The sequence below is a fragment of the Rhinatrema bivittatum genome, chromosome 18, assembly GCF_901001135.1.
Source record: "Rhinatrema bivittatum chromosome 18, aRhiBiv1.1, whole genome shotgun sequence".
In the NCBI taxonomy this organism is placed as follows: domain Eukaryota; kingdom Metazoa; phylum Chordata; class Amphibia; order Gymnophiona; family Rhinatrematidae; genus Rhinatrema; species Rhinatrema bivittatum.
Genome location: NC_042632.1, coordinates 10,339,789 through 10,352,548, shown reverse-complemented (window position 1 = coordinate 10,352,548; position 12,760 = coordinate 10,339,789). Strand labels below are relative to the sequence as shown.

General features: G+C 45.0%; 1 protein-coding gene across 1 annotated transcript in view; it reads right to left on the bottom strand.

The window, feature by feature from the left end:
• Positions 1-12,760, bottom strand: part of GABRP (gamma-aminobutyric acid type A receptor pi subunit) — a 122,427-nt gene that overhangs the window by 54,690 nt on the left and 54,977 nt on the right. Inside the window, exons 4-5 of the mRNA XM_029583948.1 lie at positions 8,706-8,773; positions 537-754 (exon numbers count right to left, since the gene is read on the bottom strand). Coding sequence (XP_029439808.1) covers positions 537-754; positions 8,706-8,773 — 286 coding nt within the window. The remainder of the gene's footprint in view (positions 1-536; positions 755-8,705; positions 8,774-12,760) is intronic.

The following is a 12,760-nucleotide window of genomic DNA, read 5'->3' as shown; positions in this document are numbered from 1 at the left end:
TACACAATTGAAATTGGACGTGTCTTTTGTCTGCAGTTTTTAGGTGGGTAGTCTCAGTGAACATGTGGGATTCAGGGTGTTAATAATAGAGGGTTTAGGTGAATTGGAGAAGGACTGGATGAACTGGTGGAGGTATCGGTGAATTGGTGAATCCAAATATGCACACAATTAGATTTAGAATATAAATGCACACACTCTGCATTTAAATCAAGGTTATAAATCTCTGTTCATCCACTTAAGCGCCCCAGGGTTTACAATCTACTCAATAATGACTACTGAGGCTGTAGATTAGATCAATGGGGTATAACATGAAGAGTGAGGGAGGGGCTTTGAAGGTGGCTTGGGACCCTTTATAACTTTTCTCTTGTCCTGGATTCTCCAGGCTTCACGAGATAGCTTGGAATATGAAGGCTTAACCTACTGCTCAGCTTATATCAGGATCAATCAGTGCTGGGTGGTCTAACATCTCGTTTGGGTGCTCGTACTAACATCTGCCTTTTATTGGATTGTTTTATGTACCTCTAGGATTCACTCACCGAATAGCATACAGAACTGTTCCATTAGAGAATATTCGTATAAGACGATTCTGTGCTGTGACATCATGCAGAAAAGACTTCTTGGAGTCTACAATGTACGTATCAGGAACCCAGAGCAGTTCCGCAAGTCGAGCATCTAAACTTAGGCTTTTGTTGCCTTCAAAAACCAGACGTTCATCTGTCCAGCGCTGGCGCAGAAATATCATAGCTGTGTAATCCTGTAGAAAGGAGAACATTAGCACACAGTCATCACAGAATCTCTCTTATACGCCACATTTCCAAAGAAATCTTTCCTCAGAGAGGTAAAATAATCAAATGCAAGCAATAGATGAATAAAGATCAATATTCAAAAGTTTTATGCCCACGTAAATGTTTCATGTTAAAATTATCCTCCCATTGTCCCGGTAACTATTCCCACAATATGATGGACAACCAGCCTGGTCAACATGAGGGTGGGGTAGAGCTTGGTGAGAGCGGGTAATATAGTTTAGCTGGGTAATATCTTATTAAGTGCTATTTGGCTAAATTTGTGCCTTCAGACTGTTCCACACAAACAGCAGGCTTAAAATTATGCTGCTAACGTAATGCTCTGAGGCTTTCTGAATATGGACCTCTCAGTAATAAAAATAAATAAGTATACAGCAGCACAATAATTTCTAAAATTTAACATAGTGTCCAAAGATTGGGAAACGTGCCATTTGGTTCAACTTTTTGAAAAAAAAAAAAAAAAGAGAGAAAATTAGTCCTAAGTGCTACGAAGTGAGGAAGCAAATGTCCAGGATAGGATTTGAAGAGAACGTATACTCATCGAGCTGCAGCAGGTCTCCTCAATGAGGCAGCAGATATCTGGTACCTTTTTTGAGGAGGTGAGCAGAGAAATTTGGAAAGGAATGTAGTAGGGCATAGTCTTGCTGGGGATGTGTTAGCTGTCTGGGTGCTGCTCCTGCTTGAACTACTCTTTGACATAGCCAGTGTTTCCACTTGTGCTATACCCCTACTTTACCCATGCCTCTAGCACTCCTCCTGACAGACCAACATTTCCAGCATCTGCTTCATCTGTGTGAGACACTCAGACTCCCATGTAACATTCCCTTTCACCCAGGGATCAAGCAGTGAAGCAAGCTTGTATATGTTGCATTCCATCAAAGATATCACTTATATGTACTTAATGCTGCAAGCACTAAGCAAACTGCAACACCTCTGCCTTCATTCTAATGTCCTGCTGATAGCCCTCTATCTTTTTTTATCATACAATTTACAACTGGGATCACATCAGCCAAAGTGGCAACTCAAGACCTCATGTCCTCTGTGGCATCCTTGAAGGGCTTCAGGATATCTACCAGCTGCCTCATCACTGCCCAATCATGATGCACCAGGGGCAATTCACAGCTATTCCTATCTCCTGAGACAGATTTTGAATGGGTGTCTGCTGCTCCACTGACAACTCTAGCATCAGGTACTTTGAATTCCAAAGGGTGAGAATATCAACAATGAGGAACTTGAGAGGAATTGGAATTTCCTCTTGCTTCTCTCAGAGAATCTTCCCTGCATTTACACATCACCCCACAATTTTCCTGCATTGCTGTAAAAGCCCTGCCAAACATTCATTTTGATAGGTCTTAGACCTCAGCCCCAGGGCATCCTTCACTACCAAAACATCGGATTCTCTCTAAGATCCCATCTTGTATTGCCTTAACAATATTAGTGCCATTGTCTATGACAAAGAAACAAGTATTTTACTTCTTAGCTCTCCTGTCTAGGGGCCAATTTTCCAGCATCTGCCTTATGGCTGATAGAATATTTGCTGAGCTATGGGACTCATCCATTGACTAAGGGTGCAGCAAAGCCCACCTGCACCCTGTTTCTCCATCCTGACTAGAGCTGCTACCTGCCCCTGCATCCTCCAGATCACACCAGTGTGCAGTCAGGGAGAGATAAGAGTGCGTAGATTTCTTGGAGGTCCAGATGTCAGTGGTGACTTGCACGCTACTCCCCTGTGCCTTAGCCAGCAGAGTCTGGATGGGACTATGGCACTGTTTGTACAGGCTGGAGATGACGCCCTATTAAAAGTGGTCCTTGAGGTGACTTCGAATGTGGGCATGCCAACTTCACAGAACACAGAAAGCCTTCATTCTCTACCAGCTGTAGGAGCTGGCTATCAAGGGCAATCATTTCAGCAATGCTCCTTGTTATGTGTAAACATTTTTATTGAGTTTTGCAAGAAATGATTAACAGACATACTAAGGGGTGCGTGTTACTGCAACCCCCCCCAGTTCAAAACCAAGCTGACAAGTCATACAATACATACCCCTTCTTCCCCCAACAGGAACCCCTCCCCCCCAACCCATGGGTCTCTGTACAAAAACCTAGAGAGGCAAATGGGAACAAATGAGAAAAGCAAAAAAAACCCAACAAAACCCACCATGTGTAGTAAAAAAGTAGTTAAACGTGCTACTAGGCATCCCAACCCATGTGTGGCCAAACATCATATCCCGGAACTGTATGCATTCAGTCATTTAGCAATCGACTGCGGGCCTGATGTGGAAGAGTCTGAATATAGGGCTCCCAAACAGCCAGAAAACAACTCCTATGGCGGTGTGAACTGCGAGACAATAGATATTCCATGTGCATAAGCGAGTAAAAAAGGTTTCACCAGGTCCAAAATGATGGCGGCTCCACTTCTCTCCAACCCAGAAGAATCACTTGTTTCCCCACCAGACTAGCTCTTTGTAGCAGTAGATGGGTTCCAGGGTCTCGTATCCGGAGACGCAGTATACAACCAAAAAGAAGCCACAGAGGCACCACTGGAATAGAAAGAGTTAATATAGTGGCCAGATATTTCGCAATTTTTGTCCAGAAGAGCTGGATAGCTGGGCAAGCCCAAAAAACATGGAACAATGTTCCAGTAACCCATGGGCAACAACCGCAAGCGTTGGTATTAGTAAGACGCTGGTGATATGCCATCTGTGGAGAAACATAAGCCCTCCCTAAAAAATTATATTGAAGCTCTCTATAATAGGAATTATGTGAAATCCTGGCCACTCGACAGTAACAAACATGCAAGATTGCAGCAGTAACAACAAATTCCCCCTCCCCCATCCACCGGTCAGCAAGTGTGGTATAAATGTCCACCCGCCCAACCTGACACAGTTGTTTGTAATAAAAAGAGAGAGAAGGGGTGGATGATTTAACCAGTTGGAGAATCTGCCCTAACTTCTGGAATGTATTCTGGTGTCGAAATACAGCAGGTATGGCATTTAAATAGTGGGTTATTTGTAAATACGGAAATACTGAGGACCCCCCAAGCTATAAGAAAAGGAAAGCGGGCGGCCCTCCTCATTAAGCAGTTGCCCGAGGCGAGTGATGCCTGCTCCCGTCCAGCTCCGAAAGGCAGTAGTCTGAGAGCCTGGGAGAAAATCAGCGTTGCTGTAAACCGGTAACAGGTAGGTACAAACTTGCGGTGTCTGCAAGCGTTTAGTTAATTGGACCCATGCCTGTCAGATAGGGTGAATATTGACAGAAGTGGCCAAAAAGGTTGAGAGTCTGGTAGGTTCCACCTGTACAACATAAGTTATATCCAGCGGCACCACCAAAGCACAATCAGCAACCGAAGGGGTGTGTGAAGAGGAACCCAAAATCCAGTCCCTGATCACTCGCATATTGCAGGCCAAGTTATATAATCTGAGGTTAGGGACCCCCAACCCCCCCTACCCCAGCGCTCCTGTAACCATGAACGAGGCAGCCTAGCTTTCCTTCCCATCCAAAGAAAGTGCCTCAAAGCACAGTCCAATGTCGTCAGGTCCCCACGCCGAATAGAAGAAGGTAAAGCCATTTGGGGAGGATAACCATTTTATACAAGTGGACTCGACCATATAAGGACAAGGGCAGGGGTTGCCACCAGTGCATCAAATCCTGTGTAGTTTTAATAAGGGGGAGAACATTCAGCTGATAAATTTGAGGAAGGGGAGAAAGAAGAGAAAACAAGAGAGAGATGAAGGGGCTCAAGAGCAAGGTAAAGGGCCAAAAAACCCATAGACTCCCAACCAAGGCAGGAGCAGTTAAATTTCTCTTTAAATTTCAGTTAAATTTCAATTTGGTTCTCTGTAAACCGATGCGATATATCCTTTTCATGAAAGTCAGTATATAAAAAATTTAAATAAATAAATAAAAACAGCAATGAAGGTGAAATCAAAACAGACCCCACTGGCAGGGCAAAAGAAATGTCAGGGAGGCTCCAAATTTGTCCAGGAAGATTAATAAAAAAAATAAAAAAAAATCTTCGGGTCATCAGTCGAAATTTGAGCTGACTCAGGGAATTGAAGAAGCACAGTCACAAATCCCATCCACGAAGCAGGATAATTCACTAAGCCGTGCACCACTCAGTCCCGACGCTCAAATTGAACAAGCCCCCTTAGTTTGGGGCAGCCAAATCCAAATTCAAACCTCGATGTTTGCTCACAAAGGTTTGAGCAGCTTCTGGGCTCTCCAGCCATTGTACGCCCGAGGCAGTTACCCCTCAAAGATGTGCCGGATATATTAGAGTGGCTCGCAGACCCATACTGATCAGGTGAGAGCAATGAAGCGCCATGGCACGCCGCTGCACCACAACGCCTGCGGAAAAATCTTGAAATAGAAAGATTTGTTTCCCCTCATACATGAGGGAGCAGCCCACTCTCAGCGCTCTCAAAATATCAGTTTTATGGGCATAGTTATGAAGTTTAGCAATCACCGGCCTGGGGCGCGTGGAGTTAACTTGCCTGGGGCCCAGCGATGTGAACGCTCCACCCGGGGAGCGGGTAATGCAGTCAAAGTACAGTTCTTGAGCTGAGGGTATTCCCAGGGTGACGCCTCAGATGAGACGATCCGGTAGTGTTATTGTTTGTAAGGTTTTGGGTGGACCCTTGGACACTGTGGCAGCTGACCATGCCCATGAGGGGAAGTCCCGTGAGGGGCCACAGGTCAGGCTCAGCTTTGGGACACACAACACAGAGTTATATCTTTTATTAGATAGAGTTGAGAAGCCACCACAGGTGGCAGTAGTGAGTAGAGATGAAGCCCGGCTGGGCTAGGGTTCCTCAGGATACTGGAACAGCGATTCCCTCTATGGCTGTTCTGTAGTGGAGAAAACTGAGATAGTGAGTACAGTGGAGAATACACAGAGTTCTGGTATAGAGCCTTGTTGGTAAAGTTATTCACACAGCGCTTTCTCCTGGAAGGTGACACAGAAGCTGGTATAGAGGCAGGCCCTCGAGGAGCGAGTACCTGGTTCCAGGGAACAGCTCTGAGGAAATAAAGTTGGTAACTCACTGATGATGTAGGCAGCGGTTTCTTCCAAGCAGAAGAGAAAGGTTCAGGCAGCGAGTCAGGGAACATGGGCCCTCGAGGAGCGAGTACCGGTTCCTGATAGCGACCTAAAAGAAATGAGAGAGGCCCCCGAGGAGCGGGTACCCCGTTAGGATAAAGTCTAAAAGTTAGAGAGGCAGAGTAGCTAGGTACGGAGAGTGAATCCCATCCGTAAGGAGATCCCTTGCTAACTCGATTAGCTGGCAAAAAGTGTAGGCTTTTGTATCTGGGATGCGTGACGTCATCACAGGGGGGACGCCCCTGAGGTTCGCACCAAAGAGAGAATAAGAAGCAGGGCTGCGCGGCACATGTGCCCTATGGTACCTGGACAACATGGCGGGATGCAGCGTCCAAGCCGGACCAGGGATGCCGGAGAGGACGACAGGCAGACGCCGCGGCAGCCAGACGTCCATCAACCGCGGGAGGAGTCACAAAAAAGGTAAGGTGGGCGGAGTGGAGACGTCGGGCAGCGACAGTTGTAACAGGTAGTGGCCCACAGAGTGGGGTACGCCAGACAGTCTTTCTCAGTAGTGTAGCAAATACCTCAGGTGTGCAGATCTGGTAGAGGCCCACTGCGTGGGGTATGCCGAAGATGACTGTACGAAGATAGTGTTGAGGTAGTCTGAGGTCCTGGAGCTCAGAAGGTACTTGAGGATGAAGAAACAATATCCTGCAGCACAGGGTAAGGTGTAGCAAATCCTGCTGGTGAGGATGTGGTAGTGGCCCGAGGAACGGTGTACACCACGGGGAAATCCCAGCAAGGCTTGTGAGAGATGAGCGAAGTGGTACTCACGAGGAATGGTTCCCAGGCAGGAAGGCCCTCCGAGGAACGGATAGCCTAGGAATGCAGAAGAGCCCCCGAGGAACGGGTACTCAGAGCGTTCACACACCGAGACAGGAACAGGAACCAGAAGTCCAAGGAGAAGTGGATCAGCAATGAGAAGAACACCTTGCTAACTCGTAGGAGCATTGGACCAGTCTGTTTAAGTATAGGTAGCGAGATGATGTCATGCGGAGGGAACGCCCCCGAGGTTCCCGCCATGATGTGTACATAGGTGGCCCATAGGCGCGTGCCTGCCTAAGTGACTCCAGAAGCAAGATGGCGGTTGGCAGCACCCACGCCGTCCCGGGAATGCCAGGGAGATTGGCGGTGACTGGCAGAGGCCGCCATACTTCTGAGAATTGATGGTGCAGCGAAAGAGGTGAGCATGAGAGGTTGCAGCTGTCTGCGACCGACGGGCGCAACAAGGTCTTTTGCATGGTCTTCCAAAAGTAAAGCTTTCATTACTTCAGCTAATACTGTGTTCTCTTTAACAAGTTGATAGCTGTAGGTATAGACTTCAATCCATCATCCTCATAGAAGTCTCTTTCTACGAATTGTCTGGCATCTGTGCCAGATTCCTTCTCTCCTTCTTGTGCTGTCCTCTTGAGTCCATAAGAAGCCACTGAAAATGATGGACTGTGGCCGAAGACATGCACACGTATCCTATACTCTAAAGCCTTGTTGCTGATATTTTTATCTTGCTACCACAAGAATGTAAGATAGCTTCTGTAGTCTTCTTGAACAATGAAACAGTAGAACATCTGTTAGATATCATCTTCTGATTACTGATTAACTCCTCTCCATATTTTCCCCTTCCCATTATCACTGGAATGCCTTTTACGGTCCACTTATATTTTCTGGTAATGTCATCTTTTACTCATTCTGTTCAGACCTTGGGGAAGGGTTTGCAGCTCCCCAAAGCTAATCAAGAAATATATGAAAAGATACAATAAAAAGTTATCAATGTATCTATTTGTTCTATTTGCTAACTTTTATTTCTGGAACTAGGCAGTCAAGTGTGAGGATGTGCATGAAGTCAACATTTTGATTCACAAATCATTTTTTCAAAATTGCTACTTTCCATAAAATTGTTCACCATACCCAGGGCAAAATCTATCAAAATTTTTCATAATACTCAGCCCCCTAAAAAAGTAAGGGGCCGATTTTAAAAGTTATATGTGCGGGGTACATTTGTGCGTGCCACCCGGCGTGCACAAATGTACACCCGATTTTATAACATGCACGCGCTGCCACACTCATGTTATAAAATCCAGGGTCGGCGCGCGCAAAGGGGTGCACACTTGTGCACTTTGCGTACGCCGAGCCCTAGGGGAGGCGCGAAGGCTTTCCCCCGTTCCCTCCAAGGCCGCTCCGAAATCAGCGCGACCTTGGAGGGAACTTTTTTTTTGGTCCCCCCCACCTTTCCCTCCCTTCCCCTATCTAACTCACCCCCCAGCCCTACCTAAATCCCCCTGCACCTTATTTCGCTGAGTTATGCCTGCCTGTGGCAGGCGTAACTTGCACGCGCCAGCCAGCTGCCGGCGCGCCATGCCCCAGCACAGGCCGCTGTGCCGGAGCACTCGGCCCTGCCCCGGACCGCCCATGGACCGCCACCACGCCCTCGGACCGCCCCTTTTTTGAAGCCCCGGGACAGACTCACATCCCGGAGCTTGCACGCGCAGTCGAGCCTATGCAAAATAGGCTCGTGCGCGCAGGGGTAGGTTTTCGGGGGTTACGCACGTATCTTACGTGCATAACCCTTTGAAAATCTACCCCTAAATGAAAAATGATTTCTCACACAATTAATGATAAAATTGCACATTTTTGCAGTAATAAAAATCATTAATATCAAGCTTCTATGCAAACCATATTCTTTGTCATGGATACTTTACAGGAGCAAAGTTTCCAGTTTTGGCACCTTTTGCTTTTGATGCATTTTTTGGCATATTTTGTCACAGGAAGTAATTTTTTCTTTGCTGGGTAGTTCGTCTTGAAATACTTACCATATTTATTTCAGAAATGGCATCAATGCTTGCGATCTCCAGAGACATGGCAACTTCCACTGGTTTCCCTGAAGGGCAGGAGCAATCAAGAAGAAAAAATTATGAACACAAAACCAACCATGAAATTTTACACAGATTCAAAACAGGTATTTTGGAATTAAATTTTCTCTAACATAAATACTGTAATATTTCAGCAATGAGCTATGAGATGCTGTATAATCTTGGAGATTAACACCACACCAAAAATAACTATTACTACAACTTATCAATTATACAATGCTACTAGACATACACAATGTTCTACAGTTACATATAAAAGATGGCCCCTACTCCATGGAGTTTATAATCTGGTCAAGACAAACATGTATGAGAAACAAGAGTCTGTGAGAAGTGTTGTTGAGCCCATCGGTCGCAGACGGCTGTGACCTCTCATGCTCACCTCTTTTTTCCCTGCACCGTCTATCATTGAAAGAGTGGCTACCTCTGCCAGTCAACGCCGACCTCCCCGGCATCCCCGGGTCGATGTGGGCACTGCCGACCGCCATCTTACTTCCGGAATCACCTAGGCATGTGTGCGCGCAGGGCCTCCTTTTGTTTACGTCATGGCGGGAACCTCGGGGGCGTCCCCTCCTGATGACCTAAACCCGCTGGTATACTTAAGCTGACCGGCCCACTGCTAAGACAAGTTAGCAAGGAGTTTTCTCATTGTTAAATCCACTCTACATTGGAATCTTCTGTTCCAGTTCTACTCATGGCATTGGGACGCTCTGGGTACCCGCTCCACGGGGGCCCTTCTGCGTCTCGGCTATCCACTCCTCGGAGGGCCTTTCTGCCTTGGACTTCACCTAACCCAATCCTCGGGTTCAAGCTCCTGGAACTTTTTCTGTGAGTACATTCTTCAGTTTCCTACACTGTCTACATTGCTGGGATTCCACGGTGTACCCCATACCTCGGGCCACTACCGTTCATCAGCATACCTCCTTTAACTATCCTGAGCTACAGGGTATCGTACCACTACTCAAGATCCTCTACCTAGTTCCTGTATCTTCAGACCTCTGCTACTTCATCTACTGACCAGCTATCCTTGGCTTACCCCGCACTGTGGGCCACTACCGGATCTGCTCTCAGAGGTATCTCCATCAGCCTACAGGAATCTCCTGGTGTACCCCGTGCTGCGGGCCACTACCGGACCTTTACATCTACAGTACTACCCTGAGTATTTCCTGCTCAAGAACTGTCCTATTGCATTTCCCGCTCCTCAGGTTATGCATTATCTTTTCTCCCTAATAAAAGCTCTTTACAGTTGTGTCCTACGTCGATGAGACCACGCCCACCGATGGTTAGGCCCATAGGGCTCCTCCCTGTGGGCAGAGACATCGCTCATCTCGGCCCAGGGTTCACTATTTCCATCAAAGTCATAACAAGTGTATTTATTGTAGAGAAGCATTTAGGATTTAAAAGCAGCTTCAAGAAGGTGGGTTGGTGTGTCACTGCACAACATTTAATTAAATATTTAACTTTTGGGACTGTTGGGCAGCCTCAACAGTGCAGGGATTTGGAGTGAGCAGATTGTTCTCACAACTCCAGAGGGGTTTGGAATATGGGGTGGGGTGGGGTGGATTGTTTGGGTCACATGACCCGTTAAGAAACATTCAGGGGACATTCCCCTGGGATATTTTATCTATAACTTCTGAGTTTGTGTTACAATAACACAGCTTGATTTTTTTGAGGCAAGCAATGCTATTGTATTTGATAGGATCTGCTTTGTATGTATTAGTACATTTTGTGCATGCAAAGGCATGTAAAGCAGATAATTACAATAGGGGCAGATTTTTTGGTAAAAAAAATGTACAATATCATAAATGAGTGATATCACTATGATATGGGTGTATCATGCTATAAACAACATATATCATGCGTTACAGCCTTATTGCAGCTTAGTAAATCTCCCTATAAATTAACTGGATAAATTGCCATACTCAAAATGCCCCTGTCCCATCCAATACTTAGTTGGAGAACTATTTAGCTGGATACATAGTTATATGGCTATGTAGCGGCTGCTGAACAAGGCTGAATATGCAAAAAGCACCACTTAGCCAAATAAGTCTGAACTTATCCGGCTAAGTGGTACTGAATATCAACCTCCTGGAGTTTACTTTGGTTTAAAAGACACAGCCATTTCACGTTTAGTCCTTTAAAGGGACATTGTTAAGGTTGATAGAACAGAAATGGTTGACGTGTAATAACTGCAAGTAAATAATGCAGAAGATATGATATAAAGTGGCCGGCATGTGGAAGATACTTGTTTCAGAGAAGTAATAAGTATTGAAACAGAAAAAGGGGTTAGTTAGGGATAGTTTAGGGGTCAGGGAGGAGAAGGGAAAAGGGAGGAAGGGTAGGGTTAGGGTTAGGGAAGTTCCCTCCCAGTCTGCTCCTTAATTGGGCCGTCCGCACATGTGTGCGCAGATGTTAAAATCCGACGTGCAAATGCGTGCATGTTATAAAATGATCGCATCCATGTGCGCATGCCTGGAACCGCGTGCACATGGACGCATATGCACTTGTTTTAAAATCTACCTTTAAGTGCATCTGATGCAGGTAGACAGCTCTTGAAAATTACTACAATAGCATGTTACATTGATATGTGTTACTCCTTTGAAAATTCACTTGTTAGTAGCTTGTAACATTTTGAAAATTCAGCAATGATTTTATCCTTTCCTGTGCCAATGGAAAGAACATCATTGAACAAGTTCCAGGAACTTTTCAAAAACTTGAATCTCCAAAAATTAAATTTGGGAGGTAATGACTTCAACACTAGATATGAATGTCTAAGAGAACCATTCCTTGTGGATGGCTTGTAATTCCTCCACAATCAGCTCCTATTGGCAATATTTTTTTCAAATACTCATTGTAGATTCCTCCAAATGACAAGCAGCATGATGGATAGGAATAAACCCCAAAAGGGTAATTTTAAAAGGAGCTAGATGGGTAAATGTAACATACAATCGTAGCAATTTTCAAAAGCCATTTATGTGCATAAAGTGTACTTACACAATAATATCCTATGGACAATTCAATGGCATATATTGTAGCAATTTTCAAAAGTCTATTTACATGGGTACAGTACAGTTACACATGTAAAACCCAATTTTAAACCTATAAATGCTTTCCAGTTCAGGGCCCAAGCAATGGGAACAAGAATTTTTGAGCTGGAAATACAGAAATGATATGGGAAAATGCAGAGGCCAGTCTCTCCACTGAGTATGGCATCAACTGATTCAGCGTTAGAGGCAAAAGTGAAGAGCTGCTAGTCACCAGAACTGATAAGCAATTATGGTTAAAGAATTTAAAATTAGAGCTTCCACCAAAAAATCGGTAGTGTACTTGGGAGAAGACTTGATGGATATAGGCATTAAAACTGAAGTTTCAGAACAAAGATCAGATGAGCATGCAGAGACATTAACTGAGATCCAAAATAAACTATTGAAGATGGAGGCCGATAATGAAGCGTTATTGGAACAAATTGGCAATATAGAAAGTCATATGGACATTTGAATCAGGGAATTCCTGAAACTGATGGACTGTATTCAGAGAGTGTAAAGAATTGGTCTATCCCTTTTCAGTTCAGGGAAGTGAATTTGAAAGCCATACATATGGCCCTGATGGCCACTATATGGCATACTGGTAATGGAAGAGAATGGGACTTCTCTGAACAAGGAGATTTTTTCAAGCGCCTGAAGGTCAATAGGAGTTCAGAGGTGTTCTATGATTTAATATGTAGACTTGCTGGAAAAGAAAGTTTAACAGGAGGACAAAGGGTATGAGAGCTACTACTTTTGAGTGACACGTTGGTTCATCCCCTAAAGGGGGACTTGGCTAAAGAGTGGCATAAAATATGCCTCCCACAAGATATCGATAGAATTATAGTTTTTGAAGTGTTCTTTTGAAATGAACTGAGGAGTGGGAGGTTTTAATAAGCCGTTAAGAGAATCTGAGAGGAGTGAGTAACTTGAGAAGTTAAAGAAGCTGAAGATTACAGAAGAGTAAAAAGGAAC